The 23,054-nt window shown below is 42.8% G+C and overlaps 1 protein-coding gene across 1 annotated transcript; it reads right to left on the reverse strand.

Moving 5' to 3' along the window:
* Positions 1-675: 675 nt before the first annotated feature.
* fam110d (family with sequence similarity 110 member D) lies at positions 676-18,355 on the reverse strand. Its single transcript, XM_054781941.1, has 2 exons — positions 18,228-18,355; positions 676-3,515 (listed from the first exon to the last, which is right to left on the reverse strand). The coding sequence occupies exon 2, from the start codon at positions 2,997-2,999 to the stop codon at positions 1,683-1,685; it is 1,317 nt and encodes a 438-aa protein (XP_054637916.1). The 5' UTR covers positions 3,000-3,515; positions 18,228-18,355; the 3' UTR covers positions 676-1,682.
* Positions 18,356-23,054: the final 4,699 nt, after the last annotated feature.

Consider the following 23,054-nt stretch of genomic DNA (forward strand, 5'->3'; position numbering starts at 1 on the left):
TGCAGTATTGGTCACTAGGTGGCAGTAATAACACAAAACATTGCAACATTAGCTTACATGACATTACCTTAACACTGCCTGAAGTCACAAAGTCAGCCATGGCATGTCCCACATCATAGAGTGGGGAAAAAAAAGTTCTCCTCCATTCTGTGTGGAAGTGGTAAGTTTTTGGCTTCTTAAGTTTAGAAGAAATAAATTTGAGGCTAACTGGTTAGCCTGTCTCAAGTCCCTGCAGCGTAAGAGTTGCCATGTGGTGTAAACACAGAGTAGCAGGAGTGTAAAGGTGACTATGGGGGTGTTATTTCATGTCTACAGGCTCTAATAATGTTGTTATTAGAGCATTTAGAAAGGTTTTCTGTGATCTATGAAAACATTCAATTGAAATTAATTTATTGCCGTCAGGTCTGGAAGCATTTAACCGCTATAAACGAGGGACAGCTGTACACCAATTTTCTTCCAACATATTGATTATTGATCACATAATTGTTGTGTTGCAAGTTACTCTGAGTGCCAGTCCTACTACTAAATGGTAAACCATTATGTAGCGTAAATACTTACGATATTTTGCCACTTCTTTCCCAAAGGAGTTCCCCAGGGCTTACACCTAGGTCCCTGTTTGCATTCTTACATACGAAACCAGAGGCAACACTTCAAATCTGTCATTATTTGCATTTATTTGCTGTGTACATCCGACACAAATGTCTTTGGAATAACCAAAAGCCACAAGTGTTTAAAAAAACATCCTGGAAATACTTTTCACATGAGACATACAAAGCAAAACAAGCATTTGGAGGAGATGATGACTAGAGTACTACGAGTAATTACGTCGTTCTATTGTGTGAAGCGATTGGGAGCGCCCTCGGGTTCAGCAATGGTCACATGCGAGACTCTCGGTCTAACCCCCGCATACCTCCCGAGACCCCCAGTTTGGATTTCCCTGCAGAAGTGACCTTTGGTGGAGATAGCGATGAGTCCGTGATGGATGGATGACGTGAGGTAGGATCTGTGCTGATTCAAGACGTGAAGCTTTGGGTTTTACCGCCACATGCAGCTGTTGGGCTCAGGCATCGTTTAGCTTTAAGTTTCACCAACGTCTTGTTCATCTTTTGTAACAAATGCAATTCCACGGCGGTCCATGACCCGTCACGACGCGAGCAATTACTGGACAGTGTATAAAAAAAGAAAGGTATCAAAGCAACAGTATGTCTCCTGTCTGTGTGTCCACTTCAGTGCATTAACAACCCCATGGGGGTGTCCCGCATGTTTGTTCCAACACCTGTGTTTAATGGGTTAAAAAAATGGCAACCTACAAGCTAAACTGGGACATTTCCGAATGAGGAATGAGGTTCACGTCACACGGTTTTCCAGTTCAGAGAAAACTAGCTTAGTGGTTTTTCCACTGTTAATGAAGCCATCTGTGGTGTCGTGGCTAGCATACACTTCTATAGCTATGTGCCCCTAAGGACCGGTTCAGAATCCCGTTCTGTTTGTGGAGAGGACACAACTATCCATTCCAGATAACACGCATCTGCATGCAATCGCTGCATTGACAGACTCGTATCCATAAATAGCTTGACAAGTGATAACTCCGACACGTCTTTGAACAAAACATTTTTTCCACAACGAGCAAAGAAAACTAAACAGTCATAGACTCTTGGAAGTGTTGTCCTCTTCCCTCTGAGTCAAACGGTCGACTCTTTGGGTCCTTCCCGAGCAGCGTTCTTACAGCCGTAGAGCCACTTGATGACCCGAGCGTTCCTCTCGATGATGGACACGCCAGTGGGGAGCTGGTCGGCTAGCTCCTCCTCGAACAGCCCGTCACCCGAGTGTCGGGAGAACTCGCTAGTTTCTGAGCCGCCGGTGACGCTGCGTAGTGCCAGGGAGAGCGTGTCTGTGGAGCTGGCACCGGAGAGGAAATTCTCCCTCCCCAAGCGGTCTATCATGTCCAAATCCAGTCCGCAAAAGTCAAAGAAATGCTCCTGATCCGGGAAGGCCAAGGAGCAGCGGAGATCTGACGTGGAGCCATGCAGCTTAGTCCTGCGTGCCGGCGGTGGCGACGCCCGTCTCCATGGGTCATTGTCATCGTTGTGATGACTTGAGTGATTGTTGTCTACATCAGTAGTACCTTTGGTAAATCCATTATTGATCTCATCATTATTAGAACTCAAGCCAGGACTGGGCACAGATGCCGAACTGTGTTCTTTGTCTGTTTTACTGGATCTCCTGCTCCCCGGTCCACCGTCTGTGGTATCCTTATCGTTTGTCCATGACATGCGAGAGTCTCCGTCTCGTGAGGGTGCTTTCTCCTCACCAATGACCATCTTGTGGACTTTTCTGTCGCCCGCATTGCTCTTTTCCCTCATGGAACCCTGGAAGAGGCGGCGGACAAAGCTGTAACTCTTCAGTTCCATGCTGGTGTGCTCCCCAACACCGGAACCATTGGGGCTCTTGCACTCTTTCTTCTGCCGGTAAATGACGAGCGAGTCGGGCCTCAGCATGCGTTTGCCTGTGCTCCTTCGAACGACGGGGGCGCTGTGCGGCGCCACCAAGGTGGTAAGTTCAGGCGTTCTGGGGCAAGGAGGCTTTCCGTTGTTTGCGTTGGTCCTGTTGTGAGCCTCAATATCAATGGAAGCCCGTCGGTTCTCTTTTCTGGGGTCGTCGTTTTCATTCTCGTCTCTTGAGCTGAAGGACCCAGACAGAGTGGAGAAGGGGGTGCTGAATAAACAACGTGGGGGAAGCTGAGGGCTGAAACTGCCGGGTATGGCAAAGGCTCTGCGGGGAAGCGGTGGCGGGGTGGCGCACGGCACCAGCACGGGCTCCTGTTTGGTGTTGATCACCTGCTGGCTCTTGACATATTTGGCTTTGTCTGCTTCCAGCCTCTCCACAGCGCTAACGGAGCTTCCGTGGCCCCTGCCGTCTATCTGCCGGCGCAGGTAGTCGGGGCCCTTATTGAGGAGCCTCAGAGGGGACGGGGATCCGATGGGCGTTAACGGCTTCATGCTAACAGAACAGGACAAATATCAAAACTTGCTGCCCTTCTGGCGTTCCACAGGGTGCTGTTGTGGATCCTACGCTAATGCCTGTTTAAAAAAAGCTTCATTCCTCCTTGAGGAAGATGTGAGAGCTGTGAGAGGAGGTAGCAGTTCAGGAAACCACAGAGTGTAAACTTTCTGCCGTCTCTTTTGAAGGTAATCTTAGAGCTTTCGGCTAATTGATATCCAGTATTTACACAGACCTTTGGATAGGCGGGCAAGGGCAAAGGGAAGTCCTTTTCCTGTCACTCCCAAATGAGACACTCCCTGCCCACAGTGCAGCCGAAATAGCAGGCAGGGTGCGCTCACTTTGAAAGGCTTTCTTCTTTGTCCTCCCCCCACTTTTTCTTCTCAGTTTCCCTTCTCCTCTGGTGATCCTCTCAAAGAAACTTTTCCGTTAGTGGAGGGCGTCCGGCAGGAGGGCACTTGACACGTCCGATGGACAGATGGGGTCCTCGCTCTGGTCTCACCTGTGTGTGGGCCCTGCGGAGGGGGAGGGACAGAGCCAAAGAAGTTTTAGTTTACAAGCAGAGAGCAGACGGCAGGCACTACAACTTTGTGCTTTATTTAAAGCTGCCGGGAGGCGGGGGGGGTTGCATGTCCTCGGCAGGCAGCAATGCAAAGCTACTATGTGGCACACAAACATAGACGGTATATTTATGTATAGATGCAGTATATGTGCATTAAATACAAGCTATGCCATCTTTGGGCACGTGACCAACAGTGCTAAGTGGTGAATACACAACATTATTACCTTCCATACACACATCGTAAACCTACTATGCTCATGTGGTATGTTTGCCCCCTAAATAAGCTAACCAACTGGATCACTGATGACAATCTGGATAATCGGAGACAAAATAGGCCTAACCGTAGATTTGGATGTTATTCACCTGTACCTTTTCCACGGAATCTAACAAAAGTGAGATGTTATTAAAAAAAAAATTTTAAAAGTCATAATGAAAATCAAACAAAACGAATAAAGTTGTAATTTTTATAAGAATAGGTTGCGGTAAAAGTTTTAATGTTATGAGAATAAAGTCCAAATATTATGAATTCATATTATCATTATTAATAGTCAGAAATATGAGAAAAAAAAACAGCAGAAAATGGGGGGAAAAAACAGCTGTAATTTTACAAGAATAAAGTCCAAACGTTTTATGAGAATAAACTTGTAATATTATGAGGAAAAATAACATTTTAGTAGCATAGAGTTGAAATATTAAAGAAAAAAATGGAAGCTGTAATGTTATGAGAAACAAACAACAACATTTGTATTTTTTGGAAAATTTGTTTGGGGGGGAAATTAGAGTATTATGGGAATAAAGTCAAAATATTCTGAGTATAAAGTCATAATATTAGGAACAGAACATTTTCAAAACATTGAAGTTGAAATATATATACAAAACATGGGGAGGGGGAACAGCTGTATTTGACCAAAATAAAATCAAAATATTAAATGTAAAAATAAAAAAAATTAAATTAAATATAAAATTACAAAATAATATAAAAAATGTGTTGTTTTTTTTGTTGTAATATTGTAAGAAGCAAAATCTGTATTTTTTTTGGAAAAATTAGGTTGGGGAAAAATTTGAATATGGGAATAAAGTCAAAATATTCTGAGAATAAGTCACAAAATTAGAAGAAGAAAATGTACAAAACATATTGAAGAAAGTTTAAATATTAATTTAAAAAAATTTAAACCATAAAAATGGGGGGAAAACAGCTGTAATTTTACCAGAATAAAGTCAAAATATTAAGAGAAAAAAGCTGACATTTTATGAAAATAAACCTGTAATATTATGAGGAAAAATAACATTTTAGTAGCACAGAGTTGTTACATTTGTTCTTGAAAGTCATAATATTATGACAAACAAAACAAAATTAGTATATCTTGGAAAATTAGGTTGGGGGAAAATGATAATATGGGAATAAAGTCAAAATATTCCGGAAGTAAAGTCGTAATATTAGGAGAAACAAATGTACAAAAAATATTGAAGTTGAAATATGAATACAAATTTGGATAACAGCAAAAATGGGGTGAAAAAGCGTGAAGTTGATATTAATAACAGACTTGTTCACCTACTTATATGACAAAGCTAAGATGAAATATGCTGTATAGAACTTGTTGGCATGTGTTGCTGTACTAAACGGTCAAGTATTTATCCTTTTAGCCGCTCCGGGTGCCATCTACCCTGGTGTAGGCATCCTGTTTGCGTTCACGTGACCTTTTACCTCAGCCACCCCGCTGCTATAAATCCACCGAGGACGCAGCAGCAGACCATCGAGGCTGCTCAGCTTTTCCAGATGTCACGCTGTCAGCTTCCCAAGAGCGGGAAAACGCTTGCGCAACAGGTGTGGAGGTCGTAAAGGAAGAAAAAGAAGCCTCAGCCATCTAACCTGATTAAAAGGGAGGAGTCAGGGGGTGTCGTTTGCTCCTAATGAGTAGCCAGCATCTTCCACTGTGCCGTCCAAGCGTGAGGGAATGTCTTTGGAGAAGTCCTTTCCATCACCTGGACGTGAAAAGCTAACCTCGCCAAACAAAAGCCTTCCTGAGACGTCCTCTTTCTTCCTGCGCGTCCATCCTGTCCTCCGTCACACTCCACTCACACTCCACTCACAGCAAGGAGATGCACTCCTGTCAAAGACACCATCTTTGACTCGCATTTTTACACTACCTCCTTAAAAACAGCAGAGCGTCCTGTCATGTAAAGGATCTTTTACTCACGTTTTTTAGTAGATCCTTAAAAACAGCAGAGCGTCCCATCACATAAAGGATCTTTTACTCACATTTTTTAGTGGATTTTTAAAAACAGCAGAGCTTGTTGCTTTGAAGCCTGTCATCATGGCACATATACAAGGTATCAGCATTGGCAGGAAAGCCGATACCGATATCGGCTGATATGACATTACTACCCGTCACGAGTAAATCCACAGCTTAGCCATGTACCTTCTGCCATTTAGTGGATGGCATGGAGGAACAAAGATTGATCATTTGTCAACAATCAATCATTTGGGGATCACGCGGCACAGTGGTTGGGAATCTCTAGTTTAGAGGATCTTTGATGAGCATTTTTGCAATCCAGCAGAGTCCGTCTCTTCCTGAAAATGTGTTTTCAAGTTGGGACTACAGTAGATGTCTTCTGGACGCATTCAAAACAATTCACAAAAAGAGCAAGAAGGCGAAAGCGTGAAGAGGAACAACAAGCTCTTCTTCTCCAACGTTGTAAAGAACACCCCCACTACTAACCCCCTCACCACCAAGCAACCCAAAAGGGGACCACATGTTTGGTGTGGCACCGCATAGAAACGTGTCCCCTGAAGTCAACTTGAATGTTCCTCTTGATTGCTGTTGTTTGGAATATCTGCCGGTGAAGACCTGCAGCTGGACGGAACACGAGCGCATCAAAGCTAAGGAGAACCATCTGGCCTGAGATCAGCAGGATGTCAACACCAGATAAGAACTTGATGGATTCCTGGGAGGACCACCTTGGGAACGATTTACCTGCCGCTCGCTCGTCTTCATGCTAACAGCTGACGACCAGCAAAATGCTCCTGTCAAGTAGAGGATCTTTGACTAGCAAGTTTAACAGAAGTTCCTTAAACAGCAGCGCAGACACCCCCGTCTTCCAAACAAAGAGACGCGTCGTCTTTGTTTACACTATTAATGGACCATAACAACTGTCCCCCTCCCTGCTCAGCCTCATTAGTCAGGGAGGGGCACAAGGACAAATCACAACATGGTTGCAAAGCAATGCAAAAGAAGCATGCTACCGCCCCCACCCCCTTGTAAAGCTTCTCCAGTGTCTAGAAGTCCTGATAGATGTTGCTAATGACTTTCTCTCCCCTCAGCCCCCCGCCCCCCCATCAACCCCAAAATGGACAACATGGCAGCTTTTGTCATTGAAAGGCAATCAAAAGAAGTCAGGCGGCTGCTGACTGGGAAGACAAAATAAGATCAAATAAGGGGCGCTGTTGACTGACGCTGATGACCTGTAGAACAGCTGACTCAGCATTTCACCCCTCACGCCCCCAAAAAAGAAAAGAACGATCACATGATAGTGAAAAGTTGATGAATGAACAAGCAGATTATCCAGCCTTTGATAGGTTGCCAGCAACGCGGACACACGATAACGTAACAGCAACAATACTAATGAATAACAATGAATGATAACAATAACAATAATATGTGCCCTGCAATTGGCTGGCAACCAGGGATGCTCCGATATCCGATATCCATGCCGATCACATGGCTTAATTCTTCATTTTTCAATGTACGTATGAAGAGTGCTATTGGCCGCGGTGCCGTAGAAACAGGAAATGTTCGGACAATTCCAAGGTCCCTTGACTGCCAGGTAGCGTATGGAAGCTTTTTACCCCCGCAAGATAGTTTTCGTGGCGTGTGTTCACAGTTGGGTTCCACACGGCAGTTTTGAGGGAAAGCGGGAGGACGACGCTGCCCGAGATGTTGGTTAGGGCAAGACGCTGCACTGCACGAAAGGATCGCTGCGGGCTGCGAAGTGCTAGCCACAGGTCGTCGGCGTTTGTGATCAGCGTTGAAAGGCATTTATTGGCTTGTGATCTATAGGAGCATCCCTACTGGCGACCAGGCCAGCGTGTAGCCCGCCTCTTGCCCAAAGTCAGCTGGGATAAGCTCTGGCACCCCCCCGCCGCCCTAGTGAGGATCAGCGGCATAGAAGATGGATGGATGGATGGATGGATGGATGGGTAGACAATAACAATAACAATAGCAAACACTGCAAAGAGTCTCAGCAAGATGAACTCACACACTTTCTATTATTCCTTTTTATGTTCAGCATCGTGTCACTCATTCCAAGACACAGATGGATTTGGTGCTACCTGTTGGCCCTTGCTCATAAAGTCTTACGTAACTACCACAGCTGCTCTGCCAGGAAAAAGACCACGTAGCAGGAGGGATCAGTGTTGCCAACTTTGTATACTTAGCCAGCCCCCGTTCGAACAAGCCGCTCATTTAGTCAAGAGACTTTTGGAGACGCTGACACAAAAGCGTGCGGCGCTCTTCTCAACGAGCAGCGGGTGCTGCCCCATCTAAAAGCACTCACAGACGGCTCCGTCTCGTTTGGGAAATGGAAACGACAACAACAACAAAGAAGCAACAGACAAGTGTTTATTTGTACTTTCGTGCTTTTGCTCACTTTTTGCACACGCATGGTGAAGAATTGTGCACGTGAACCAAACTCAGCCACAACTTCCTGTGGGAAACGTGCAATCTGTACCAACATCTCATCTTCACAAGCAGCGATTTGACCAGTCTGGAGAATGAACGGGATGCCATTCTCTCCATGAATGTTCTGCACTCCTGCTTCCATGCCAGTGTACCATAATAAGCTACGCCTGCGTGGATGTGCAACACTGCTCTGTACGTCACATGGCGGACCTGACCCACGCATACACCGACAGTGAACAGGATGACTTTCTTTACTACGTCACATCGCCAACTGGTGGCCTCATTCATTTCCACAATAAAAGCCCGCTCCAGCCTCGTTCTCCCTCCTGTCCTCAATCTCGTTCGGCTCTCTGCTGCCGTCTGGCAGACGGCCAGATGTTGCGTTTGGCACATTTTTCACTCGGCCTGCTTTTGGTGACGCGCTAAAGCGTCATAAGGCGGTAAAATGGTGTTAAGTCGCACGCTTGTGTACTTCAAAAGAAAAGCCACTTCCGTGTTTTGGTTTAAGCACAAAGATTGGGTTTGGTTGGGGGGTCCAAAGTGCAGGCGGGGGGCACTTTGTACAAATATAATTTGACAAGAAAACTAAAAGAAAGCCAGCAAAAATGAAAAAGCTGCAATCTTACAAGAATAAAGTTATTTATTAAGAGAAATGGGAAACAACAACAAATAAAGATGTTATTTTGGGGAAAATTAAGCTGCGGAAAAAGCTGTGATGTTACCAGAATAAAGTCAACATATTATGGCAATAAAGTCAAAATCATGAGAAGAAAATGTACAAGAAGAAAGATGGGAAAAAAAACACAGGATAAATGGAAAAAAACGCTGTAATTCTACGAGAATGAGTCAAAATATTAAGAGAAAAAAGTCGTACTTGAATGAGGAAAAAGTCAAACTTTTACGGGAATAAACTCAAAACAAAGAGTTGAAATACACACACAAAAAAGTCAACTCATTCCATACCAAAGACATATTTATGCGTCTTTTACGTTTTTTTGCACGAGATTGTCACAAAAAGAGATGATGACGCACCTCTCCACGAATGGATGTCACTTTTACAGCCATAACATTTGATAGGAGCTTGGCATGTGAATTTGAATGGAAAAATCACACATGACAGGAAGGAGGAAGTGGAAGAGCGTGGAGGGGTGTAGAAGGTGCAGAAGGTCACATTTTAAGGCATGCAAATGCGCACGTGTGCACACACACAGTTCAGTTCCACATTTCAAAATTGTAAATAGTTGATGGTGTTATATAACTTAGCATATCTACATGTGTTGGCTCTAGACTTGCTTTGTTTGGACCTGAAGGCGCTCCAGCTGTGTGGTGTCCCCAAACATGAGGGGGTGTATGGCTGACGCGCAGCCCGGCACCCCAGGGCAATCAAGCCCATCTCCACCCCCTACTGGCTCTCTGCAGCGCTTGAAATGTGCCGCTATTGATGTGAGATTGTTCGGTATCGTACATTCTATGCAGCACACAGGCGTACATGGCAGACATTCAGTGAGGGACAGGAAGTGTCCCCGCTAGCCTGTAAGCCAGGGGTGTCCATACGTTTTTCCAGCGAGGGCCACGTAGCGAACAATGAAAGGATGTAACTTTGACACTTTGATATTTTGTAAAGCAACACATGTGGATATGCTAACAAGTTAGTGGTGTGGAAAAGTGTTTCCCCTTCCTGATTTCTTATTTTTTGCATGTTTGTCACACTTAAATGTTTCAGATCATCAAACAAATGTAAATATTAGTCAATGACAACACAACTCAACACAAAATGCACTTTTTAAATGAAACTTTTTATTATTAAGGGAGAAAAAAAAATCCAAAACTACATGGCCCTGTGTGCCCCCCCCTTGTTAAAACATAATTTAACTGAGATTAATTGAGATCTATCAGTATGGAAAAGCCCTTTCTAAAGCTTTGGGACTCCAGCGAACCACAGTGAGAGCCATTATCCACAGATGGCGAAAACATGGAACAGTGGTGAACCTTCCCAGGAGTGGCCGGCCAACCAAAATGACCCAAAGAGGTCACAAAAGACCCCACAACAACATCCAAAGAACTGCAGGCCTCACTTGCCTCAGTTAAGGTCAGTGTTCATGACTCCACCATAAGAAAGACACTGGACAAAAACGGCCTGCATGGCAGAGTTCCAAGACCAAAACCACTGCTGAACAAAAACAACATTAAGGCTCGTCTCAATTTTACCAGAAAACATCTTGATGATCCCCAAGACCTTTGGGAAAATACTCAAAATTTGAACTTTTTGGAAGGTGTGTGTCCCATTACATCTGGCGTAAAAGTAACACCACATTTCAGAAAAAGAACATCATAGCAACAGTAAAATATGGTGGTGGTAGTGTGATGGTCTTCAGGACCTGGAAGACTTGCTGTGATGAATGGAAGCATGAATTGTGCTGAAGGAGAATGTCCGGCCATCTGTTGGTGACCTCAAGCTGAAAGCAACTTGGGTTCTGCAGCAGGACAATGATCCAAAACACACCAGCAAGTCCACCTCTGAATGGATGAAGACTTTGGAGTGGTCTAGTCCAAGTCCTGACCTGAATCCTATTGATATGCTGTGGCATGACCGTAAAAAGGAAAAGCCTCCAATGTGGCTGAATGACAACAATTGTGCAAAATTCCTCCCCAGCGCTGGAAGAGACTCATTGCAAGTTATCACAAACGCTTGATTGCAGTTGTTGCTGCTAAGGGGGGCCAACCACTTATTAGCTTTAGGGGGCCATCACTTTTTCACACAGGGACATGTAGCTTTGGAGTAATAATAATTGTATCAATTTCACTCTTTGCTCTTTTTTCCCCATTTTTGCTGTTTATTTTTATTTTTAAATACTTTAACTTTCTTCTTAAATAATCTTTGTAAATGTTCTTCTGGTAATATTACGATTTTATTCCCATAATTTTTTATTTTTTCCCACAACCAAACTTTCCAAAAATGACAACTTTATCTTGTTTTGTTTTTCATAATGTCACTTTTAAAAAGAACTTCTTTTTTCCACTCTATGCTACCAGGATGACATTATATTTCCTCATAATATGACGTGTTTATCCTCAAAATTGTCACTTTTTTCCTTGTTAGAGTACAACTTTATGCTTACTGCTTTGACTTTTTTCTTGTAAAATTACAGCTGTTTTTTCTCCATTTCTGCTGGGTTTTGGAAATTATTTAACTATTTCAACTGGTAATTCTGAATTTATTCCCAGAATATTTTTACTTTCTCCCCAGCCTAATTTTCCAGAAATAACAACGTTGTTCTTTGCTTTGTTTCTCATAACATTGTGACTTCAAAAAATATCTTTAATATTCAACATTATGCTACTAAAATGCTATTATTTTTTCGTCCTAATATTCGTAAAATACAGTAGACGCCCCTACAACGTAAATAATCCGTTCCGAGAACCTTTACATTATAGGGTTTTTATGTTATACGAAGCGTACAATACATGCTGTGTGCCAAATTTTAATTTGTAACTTAGCTTAAATGTTTAAGTTAGTTTCAGGGGAATTTGAAGAGGAAGGCGTTTGAAGGGACAAGCCTGTCTCTCACACAAACTCACGTACGTGCTGGATAACTCAGCCAATGAGATGAGAGTGTAGGCGGTGCCCCGATAATCAGCCAATGAGTTGAGAGCGTAGGCGGTGCCCCGATAATCAGCCAATGAGAGCGTGACGCGTCAGAAGGCGTCACCAAGTGTTAGTCTGAACTTGCACCGACTTGAGGCATTAATAAAGTTGACTGAAAAAAAAAAGACTTGCACTGACTTGACGCTTTGTTATATGGAATTTCTTATATAATACGAAGCAAAAACTTGACATAAATTCTTTATGTTAAGTGGAGTTTATGTAAAAGGAGGTTTATGTTATGCGAGGTACTACTGTACTTGTCAAAAATTACAACTTTTTCTCCTTACATTACACCTTTTTCCCTTAATATTTATTTTTCAGTTGAGTTTTTTTGTTTAATTATCAAAATGATTTTTAGAATGTGCTGCGAGCCAATTAAAAAACTGCCGCCCCGGGGGGGTGCTTTGGAGACCCCTGCTGTAACCAATCACAGCCCAGCCTTTCGCTACAGCGGGAGTCACGGCGAGCCAATGCAACAGGATGGCCAACGTAAGACATGCCGTCGTCCCGCCTCAGGACACCACCTCCTCTAGGTGGAAAATTCCAGGAATTGTGTCGGTGCCTGTTCTACAGAACAGTGACACTGAAAAACGATGGAAAAATGCCAGCTTCTCCCCAAATGTTCTGTTCTTACGCAAAAAATACGACAACCAAAATGATTTTCTTTGTGTTCCGGATAAATTTAAAAAAAACGGCAAATTTTGAGATACAAGTTTTCCAGTTGGGATGTTCATGGTAGTTTTGTTGTTTATTGTCAGTTACGCGCAGGAAATCTCCCGCTGTGTTCCTCTCGGCTCCTCACGACAACCTTTCCACAAATGTCCCGATGTCATCAAAGCATTGCCTCCATAGTTTTCGGCTTGCTTTATGAAAACAAAGTAACGATAATCGTATGGTCGTGCGTCGTAAGGCTGACCAAAACATGTCCAATGTCGGAAAAAGTTGGAATTTTTGGAACGTGGAAAATTGTTAGCTTGACGTCCTGGATGTGTGGAATGTTTTCATGGTGGATTGGTTTGAATTGGTTGGCAAACATGCCAACGTTGGAAGGTTGAAAAATGGCCCATTCATTTTCAAAGGAAAAAAAATGTTGTGGAATTCGGGGATTTTTGGAAAATCTGGGAATTTCTTGACAATTCTGAACAGATAGCACGATATTCCTGAATGAGCTGAACGATTTGATGCGTGAATGGTTTGAATCTGTTGCGAAATGGAGGCATTAGAGGACAAAAAAAACGAGGAATAAGTGTGACGGTGGTTTTTAGCTAGCTTCTATTGCAGATTGAGTACGAGGAATTCCTAACTTTGCTGTTTTTTGGAAGCCGTACCAAAAGAAAACCCCAGCAGGAACCCTTCACAACCTCTTCCTCGCTTCTGTTTCTTACTCCACGCATCGTTAGCGGTTAACCTCTGCCGAACCTCCCGGCTGTCGCATCTCGTTACGCGCCGGCCGACCCGCTTCCCCGCAGACACACCCGGCAGAACCCGGTCGTCCTCGTCCTGTCGGAATCGGACATCAATTTGCCGAGGAGCCCGGAGAGACCGTGCGCCATCGTCGCCCTCACGCTTGAGCGGAGCGGCGTGCCTTGAGCGTGACGGGATGCGACCGAGCGGGCGCAGTGAACAATTAGGAGGATGTGAGAGCGGTGAGGAGACGTCCTTTCACAGCTGTCAACGCGCGAGACGGAGTTCCGTCTGCTCGGCTTTCGTGATGCGGGAGGCCGGCGTGAATTAAATATTTTCTCCTGAGTTGACGGAGGCTGCTGATGCAAGAAAGTGACTGCGAGGCTCGGGGACGTGACGAGACCCGTGATGACAGCCCACCCAGGCGTGGCATCCAAACTTAGATGGAGACGTTCGGCCCGATTTTGATGCCTGCCAGCTGCTGGAGCAAAGACCGACCTTCCTTTTAAAAGCTGCATGGACGCTCCACACGCAAGTCACGCTTTCCCACTGGAAACAGCAGCTTCTAGTTCTACAGCTCGATAGTGCTAGGCTTCCAAGCATGCCGAGAACATGGCCTATGGCAGGCGCGATAGGCAGCAGGAAATGACAAAAACAAACCCTTTAACATTAGCTTAGCGTCTACCGACGCATACGGTCAAATCGAAGCATACGGGGGCCACTTTGGTATTTTCCATTTTGTAAAGCAACCCTTTAGATATGCTAAAAAGTTATCATTATTATATCATTTCCAGACTTCCCTCCATCATGATTACTATATTACGTAACAATCTTGCTGTTTTGTGGTTGACTGTTATTATTACTCAAAACATATTCATTTTTAAGCAAAGGGAACACATTTATAGGAATGCACACGAGCATGAGTCTTATTTATGTCTTATTGTGTCTACTATATTGGGTAATAGGAGTGTGTAGGTTGCTATGTGGGTGTCATTTCATGTCTAGAGGGCTCTAAGGATGTTAAACAGCATATTTAGAAGATCGTAAACAGGTTTTCCTTGTCTTAAATGTCTTATTTTCTCTTATGTCTACTATGTTGGGTAATAGGAGCGTGTAGGTTGCTATAGGGGTGTTATTTCATGTCTAAAGGTCTCTAATGATGTTAAAAAGCATATTTAGAGGATTGTAAACAGGTTTTCCTTGTCTTAAATGTCTTATTTTCTCTTATGTCTACTATATTGGGTAATATGAGTGTGTACGTTGCTATGGGGTGTTATTTCATGTCGAGAGGGCTCCAATAATGTTAAAAAGTGTATTTAGAAGATCGTAAGCAGATCTTCCATGTCTTATATGGAAAATCTTAGTTTGTCTTTGTACTTTTCTTGTTAAATGATATTTTTGATCATTGAACTGCACTTTGGATGCCCCTGCTTCCGCTTCTTGCTGGTGAATCAGCGCTTCCTGCAGGCGGTCGGACCAGGAAGTTCCCAGGGAAGCAAGAAGAGCAGCAGCAACAAAGGCAAAATCTAAGGTAGCTTTGACGGTTGGAGTGCAGGAAGGGCTGGCCTGTCCCTCACTCCACACACACACAACACCTCATCATCAAGTCTCAAACCAGCTGCTGTTCAGGCGGGGAGGGGGGGCCTGGGGGCATGGATGATGTCATATGGGGGGGGAAACATTTCCCCTCTAATTACAACTTCTCGCCATGACAAGATGCAACACATCTGCAAACACCACCATCACTTTTCCAAAAAAAAAAACAAAACTCTGAATGACATTTCATTTAGTCAGGTCCAATGACGTCAGGGGCGCCCCCCCAGGGCATGGACGCCGGCTTATTCTGGCAAGCGGTGCTTCCGGCGTGGTGGAAGGGACTGCCACTCCACGCCTGGTGGCCGCACAGCTGCGGTCAATATTCATCAGTGACAGTTAAAAGACCAGCGCCGTCGAATCATTGTTGTTGTTGATGAACCTTGTTGCCTTACCAGTGCTGTCACCTAGACTTACCTGTTATATTACTTTTGTATCATTTTTCCCACACAGCTTTTCCTCTGTCAATTTTGGTTTTGTTCTTGTTGTCTTGCGTAATAAAGTTACTTTTATTTTTGCACTTCACCGCCTCCTCTCTGCATACCGGGGGTTAAGTCTTCGACAGAGCAACCCCATCGTGACAAGGATGTCTGCTCCCGTGAACACCACCGGGCTAACATCAGACGTGTAAATGCTGCGGCGCTGACGCACCGACGTATGAATCAGTGCAGATCCAGTCATGGCTGACAGACTTACAGCAGCCGTCACTTGGACCGGCTAAGGTGCATCTTCTCATATGGAAGCATCTCACATCTCACCAAGCACTTTATTGTACATATCTTGGGGCTTGGTTAGACCTTAGAGTAGTCAGCGTACAGCTTGTATACTTGTAGCAGCACAGATGTAGCCATGATTGTGTAAACAAAATAAAAGCCAGTACACCTCACACCATTCTTATCTACAAGTAGCACTGCCTTCATTCTCTTGGGCACAATGACACCACAGATTCACCACTCATTGGAAAAAGTAGCCTATGTATTATCCTACCTAGTACCTAGTCATCACTATATGTATCCTCTAGCCTACCTAGTACCGAGTCATCACTATATGTATCCTCTTTCCTACCTAGTACCTAGTCATCACTATATGCATCCTCTATCATACCTAGTACCTAGTCATCACTATATGTATCCTCTATCCTACCTAGTACCTAGTCATCACTATATGTATCCTCTTTCCTACCTAGTACCTAGTCATCACTATATGTATCCTCTATCCTACCTATTACATAGTCATCACTATATGTATCCCCTTTCCTACCTAGTACCTAGTCATCACTATATGTATCCTCTATCCTACCTAGTACCTAGTCCTCACTATATGTATCCTCTTTCCTACCTAGTACCTAGTCATCACTATATGCATCCTCTATCCTTCCTAGTACCAAGTCATGACTATATGTATCCTCTATCCTACCTAGTACCTAGTCCTCACTATATGTATCCTCTATCCTACCTAGTACCTAGTCCTCACTATATGTATCCTCTATCATACCTAGTACATAGTCATCTATATGTATCCTCTATCATACCTAGTACATAGTCATCTATATGTATCCTCTTTCCTACCTAGTACCTAGTCCTCACTATATGTATCCTCTATCCTACCTAATACCTAGTCATCACGATATGTATCCTCTATCCTACCTAGTACCTAGTCATCACTATATGTATCCTCTATCCTTCCTAGTACCTAGTCATCACTATATGTATCCTCTATCATACCTAGTACCTAGTCATCACTATATGTATCCTCTATCATACCTAGTACCTTGTCATCACTATATGTATCCTCTATCCTATCTAGTACCTAGTAATCTATATGTATCCTCTATCATACCTAGTACATAGTCATCTATATGTATCCTCTATCCTTCCTAGTACCTAGTCATCACTATATGTATCCTCTTTCCTACCTAGTACATAGTCATCTATATGTATCCTCTATCCTTCCTAGTACCTAGTCATCACTATATGTATCCTCTATCGTACCTAGTACATAGTCATCTATATGTATCCCCTATCCTTCCTAGTACATAGTCATCTATATGTATCCCCTATCCTTCCTAGTACATAGTCATCTATATGTATCCTCTATCATACCTAGTACATAGTCATCTATATGTATCCTCTATCCTTCCTAGTACCTAGTCATCACTATATGTATCCTCTTTCCTACCTAGTACATAGTCATCTATATGTATCCTCTATCCTTCCTAGTACCTAGTCATCACTATATGTATTCTCTTTTCTACCCAGTACATAGTCATCTATATGTATCCTCTATCCTTCCTAGTACCTAGTCATCACTATATGTATCCTCTATCATACCTAGTACATAGTCATCTATATGTATTCTCTATCATACCTAGTACCTAGTCCTCACTATATGTATCCTCTATCCTACCTAGTACATAGTCATCTATATGTATCCTCTATCATACCTAGTACATAGTCATCTATATGTATCCTCTATCCTTCCTAGTACCTAGTCATCACTATATGTATCCTCTATCGTACCTAGTACCTTGTCTTCACTATATGTGTCCTCTATCCTACTAGCGCAGTCATCACTATACGTATCCTCTATCCTACCTAGTACAGTCATCACTATGTATCCACTATCCTACCTAGTACCTAGTCATCAAGCTGTATCCTCTATCCTACCTAGTACATATTACATGTATGCTATGGAACACTTGTGGAACAGTTAATAAGGTTAAAACGTGTGCCATGAAAGCAAAGACTACCTGCAGTATTTTATATGTAATTAATATTCATGGTGAGTCCCTTCTTTTTCCACTTGAATGACCATTACAAATATTAAAATGTTATTTGAAACATTGCGTGTACAGGTAAAGGTTTTGTGACAGTCACAGTTTGACCCTGGAACAGATGATTTCTATTTCCTATGGTGAACAGGGTTGAAAATGGATTGTTGATTAGATTGCTGGATAGCAGGATGGTAGCTAGGATAGCGATATGTACCATGGACCACCTTAGGAGCATCTATAAATGTAGTTGACAGTAGTAGTCAACTACTATACTGTATACAGTAGTTGATATTAACTAAACTACTATACTGTATACAGTAGTTGATGATATTCATGAGCATCGCTTATAAGTGTAAGTAGGCAAGTAAGTACTTATATAAGTCCCTCAAACACAATCTGATAATCGTGTGCTATGTTGCTTATGTATGTGAGGCACTCTCATCAACAATCTTCTCATCAGAGCAACTGAGCTTTCACTTTCTACTCCAAATGCTGACTTTTAAAGCTTACGACACGAGCAACACGTCAAGTCAGTGAACGCACCACCGCTAAATGAGAAGCAATGCTTACCTGTTTCTTGGTTTTTGAATCCTTAATCCTCTCCTCTTTGTAAACGACTGTGCAAAGGGTGGAACTCTCTCGCATTGCGTGTGCGTAAGCGTGGACTCGTCTCTGTAATGAGGCACGGTGAAGCAGGGTGTCCACACAGAGAGAGAGAGAGAGAGAGAGAGAGAGAGCGTGGGGGGGTTGGGCAGGTACGTGCGTGTGTGTGTGTGTGTGTGTGTAAACTGACTCCCACGTGTAGCCAGGGGGTGGGGTCTAGGGAGAGGGTCGGTGGAGGGGGTAAGGTAAATATGACACCCCCCCAAGTGGAGATGAGCGCCACCACTATCACTTTGGTTTGCTGATTTGGTGCACTTTATTAGGTACACGTGCACATAATGACATGTTAGCTTCCTTGCAGCATATCGTTCCAAATGTCAAAGCAAGGCTCTGCTACACCTTTTTATTGCAACAAATGTCTCATTCTATACAAATAGTCACTCATTAAAACACATGTTTATACATGTCAAAGATCCTCTATGGGAGAGGAGCACACGGCTGTTTTTAAGCATCTACTGCCAATAAAATGCGAGTCAAAGATCCTCTATATAAAAGAAGTCATGTCCTGCTAAGATGGATGACGATGATGATGATGAATTAATTGATGAAGAGCTCTCGTCTGGTTTGCTCTGATTGATTGATCCTAATCTATAGTAGACTTGTAACTCAATCATTGCATTCCAAAAGAAAGTAGAACGATCACGTGATTCATTGGATTGCTCTCTGATTGATTGTCTCATTCAACGATTCTCACTTCTTTATTCTCTCTGATTGATTCTGATGTGAATGACTCACTTCTTTATTCTCTCTGATTGATTCTGATGTGAATGACTCACTTCTTTTTCTCTCTGATTCTGATGTAAACGACTCTCACTTCTTTTTCCTCTCTGGTTGATTCTGATTTGAATGACTCACTTCTTTTTCTCTGTTTGATTCTGATGTGAATGACTCACTTCTTTTTCTCTCCAGTTCTGATGTGAACGACTCACTTCTTTTTGCTCTCTAATTCTGATGTGAACGACTCTCACTTCTTTTTTCGCTCTGATTCTGATGTGAACGACTCTCACTTCTTTTTTTCTCTCTACTTGATTCTGATGTGAATGACTCACTTCTGTTTCTCTGTGATTCTGATGTGAACGACTCTCACTTCTTTTTCCTCTCTGGTTGATTCTGATGTGAATGACTCACTTCTTTTTCTCTCTGATTCTGATGTGAACGACTCACTTATTTTTTCTCTCTGGTTGATTCTGATGTGAACGACTCTCACTTATTTTTTCTCTCTGGTTGATTCTGATGTGAACGACTCTCACTTCTTTTCTCTCTGGTTAATTCTGATGTGAACAACTTTCACTTCTTTTTTTCTTTTCCCTGCCCACCCTTCATCCTTCCTCACGTGCGCGTATGCGACAACAAGGCAAAGATCATTGCGTTACAAAAGAAAGTAGAGCGATCACATGATTGATTGGATTGCCCTCTGATTGATTCTCTCATTCAACAATTCTCACTTCTTTATTCTCTGTGGTTGATTCTGATGTGAATGACTCACTTCTTTTTCTCTCTGATTCAGATGTGAGCGACTCACTTCTTTTTCTCTCTGGTTGATTCTGATATGAATGACTCACTTCTTTTTTTCTCTGATTCTGATGTGAACGACTCTCACTTCTTTTTTCTCTCCGATTCTGATGTGAATGACTCACTTCTTTTTCTCTCTGATTCAGATGTGAACCACTCACTTATTTTTTCTCTCTGGTTGATTCTGATGTGAAGGACTCTCACTTCTTTTCTCTCTAGTTAATTCTGATGTTAACGACTCTCACTTCTTTTTTCTCTCTACTTGATTCTGATGTGAATGACTCACTTCTGTTTCTCTGTGATTCTGATGTGAGCGACTCACTTCTTTTTTCTCTCTGGTTGATTCTGATGTGAATGACTCACTTCTTTTTCTCTCTGATTCAGATGTGAACGACTCACTTATTTTTTCTCTCTGGTTGATTCTGATGTGAAGGACTCTCACTTCTTTTCTCTCTGGTTAATTCTGATGTTAACGACTCTCACTTCTTTTTTTCTTTTCCCTGCCCACCTTTCATCCTCTCCCAGGTGCGCGTATGCGACGACAAGGCAAAGATTCACACCTGTTTCTCGTTTGGGGTCCACATTTGTCAGACTTTGTCAAGTGTAAAAAGAAGCTAAGAGTAAATTGATGTGTCAAGGCCAAATAGATATTCTATTATTGTATGAGCTGTAGCCATATTGTACTGACTAGCCAGGACAGACGCGTGTACCTTGTCTTTTCTGCCTATGTTGCAATAACTTCCATAATGTCTGATTCTATGGTTGTCATCACATTCCTAGCCTTCTGTGATGCTATCATCCCTCCTAAACACAAACAAAGTGTAGAGGAGTGACACGTCTAAAAGCGACGTCACGCCAGACCGGCGCTGACACGATCTGCTGTCATGACCTCTCACCCAGTTGGTTAGCATACTTTTTTACAAATCTGCTTTGGCTTCCTTCATAGCAGCCTTCCTCAAATGCTTCACTGTGTACGTAAGTGCACACTTGCGTGCACTTACACTTGGTCTTTGGAGTGCATAAGTGTACACTTGCTTACTGACATTTAGTCTGATATTTAAAAATAAATATTTTTTCATATATTTAAAAATAACACATGGCCTTTGTCATTATGGTTTATATTTTGTTGAATTTTGAGGTAAGAAATAATTTTCATCAATTTGGGAAATAGTCCAAAATTAGGGATGCTCTGACAGATGGGCTAATTTCCATCAAAATCGCGTGATCGGCATATGCCGATAAATCTCTTTCAACGTGGATCACCAGTGGCTAGCACTTTGCAGCCATCCTTTCCTGCAGTGCAGTGTCCCGAGTGATGGAAATTTCAGCTCTTTTTGGAGAGCCGGTTCTTTTTGCTCGTCTCACAAAAAAGAGCCGACTCTTTCGCCTCCCGAGTGCCTGCTCAGATTTTTTTGTTGTCGTAAATTAATGTATTACCAAATGTTGTGTATTGTGTAAAATGAATTACTAATGCAAAAAATACATGATATTAGATGTTTATTATTTAAATGGATTTATTTAAACCTCAATGAGCAGCTATAAATATATATTATAATGTTATACTACAACTGCAATTGGCTGGCGACCAGACCAGGGTGTACCCCGACTCTCACCCAAAGTCAGCTGGGATAGGCTAATGTTATATTATAAATCATTTTATATTATATTATAAGTAAGCCCCAAAAACAAAGCCCCATCTCAATACACAAATTAGGTCAAAACAGGTCAAGTCTCTTCGTGCAAATTTCTCACGAATGAATCGGCTCTGAGAGCACCACAGTGTTTAACCCCGCCCCTCCCGCTGCTCAGTGTGGAGACAGAGACACCGCCTCACATTTTGACCAATGACATTCGCCTTTAACAGAAAAAAAGACGAGGAAAAAACGAATCGGCTCCCAACGACGCAAATCGGCTCCTGTCGTTTATTTCAAAGAGCCGGCTCTTACAGCCGAGTCGTTCGCAACCGACACATCACTCGTGTCTTTCTCTAACTAATAACATCTTGTAGTGTAGTCCTCCCACTTTCCCTCCAAACAAAAGCAGTCATGTCTGCCGTGTGGAACCTATCTTCTAACACATGCCACGAAAGCTATGTTGTGGAGGTAAAAAGCGTTAATACGGCATTTAAAAAAACAACACTTGACTGGGCTTTGGAGGCTCACGGCAGCTCACGTCAAACGACAGCTAACGCAGCTACTCACCCGCGTGTCTGTGAGACAATCAGACCGCGAAGCAAATAACCCGAAAAATAATTGAATTCATCGGGCAAGAACATACGGAGCCCCCAAGAAGATATGGAGAAAAAAAAATATGATGGGTAAAAAAAAAAATAATAATAACTTTTGCGTTCCCTCGCAAAACTGTTTTAAGGACATTGCACTTCCGTGTACGTATACTTACTGCGGTAAAGTTAGAAACATATTCACAGATTCAAACTTCCGGGATCAATAACTCCCACGTGAATGGTTCTAACACAGTAAACCAACCTATTTCCAACCGTGGCAACACAGACAAACAGCTACAACCCAGTTTTTATCTAAACGAGACGTCTTCTGTGCAGTCTGACTTATATTGATCTCAAGGAGAAGCCGGCAGCGAGACCGGAGCGCAGGGACCATCTACAAGTGTTTTCTTCTTCTGTAGTATGGCGGTTGCCATCAATGTTGCCAACTCCTCGGTAAGAAAAATAGCTATTGGCTGTCCTGGAACGCCATAGATAACGTCGTTGGCTGGTTTGCATGTTTTTTGCATATCATGTTGTAAGAGATGTAGGAAAAAAAAACATAAGTATGATAGATTAATATAAGTATGATAGATTAACAAAGTAAATAAAAACACCTTGATTATGTTAACAACTACAAAAATATACTTACAAAGCAACAAGTTTGACTTTTACATAATTTTGTGCAATTTTTATGAGGTTGTCAATAAACTCACTTCTGTAACGTGTAGGACCACAAAACTCACCTCACACATCAGTGACTCCTTCCTCAGGCCTGTAACCACGGGGGGGTTCGGGGGGTTCGAACGAACCCTCCCGCGGGCGACCAAAGGTCCGCTTGGTTTAAAAAAAAAAAAAAAAAAGCTGCTATCAAGGTGTGCAATTGTAACGGAGTGTAGCTGTGCTGTGATAAATGATGGCAGAAGTGTTGCAACAGCGCCTGTTGCTGGTGAATAGTTGCATGTGCACATTGCTGCAGGAAGTGCTCAGAACTGTTAGGA

This window comes from Dunckerocampus dactyliophorus, chromosome 7, assembly GCF_027744805.1.
Source record: "Dunckerocampus dactyliophorus isolate RoL2022-P2 chromosome 7, RoL_Ddac_1.1, whole genome shotgun sequence".
Lineage (NCBI taxonomy): Eukaryota > Metazoa > Chordata > Actinopteri > Syngnathiformes > Syngnathidae > Dunckerocampus > Dunckerocampus dactyliophorus.

What these genes read in the sequence shown, in the direction of transcription:
- fam110d (XM_054781941.1), bottom strand. Translation starts at nt 2,999, where the DNA reads ATGAAGCCGTTAACGCCCATCGGATCCCCGTCCCCTCTGAGGCTCCTC.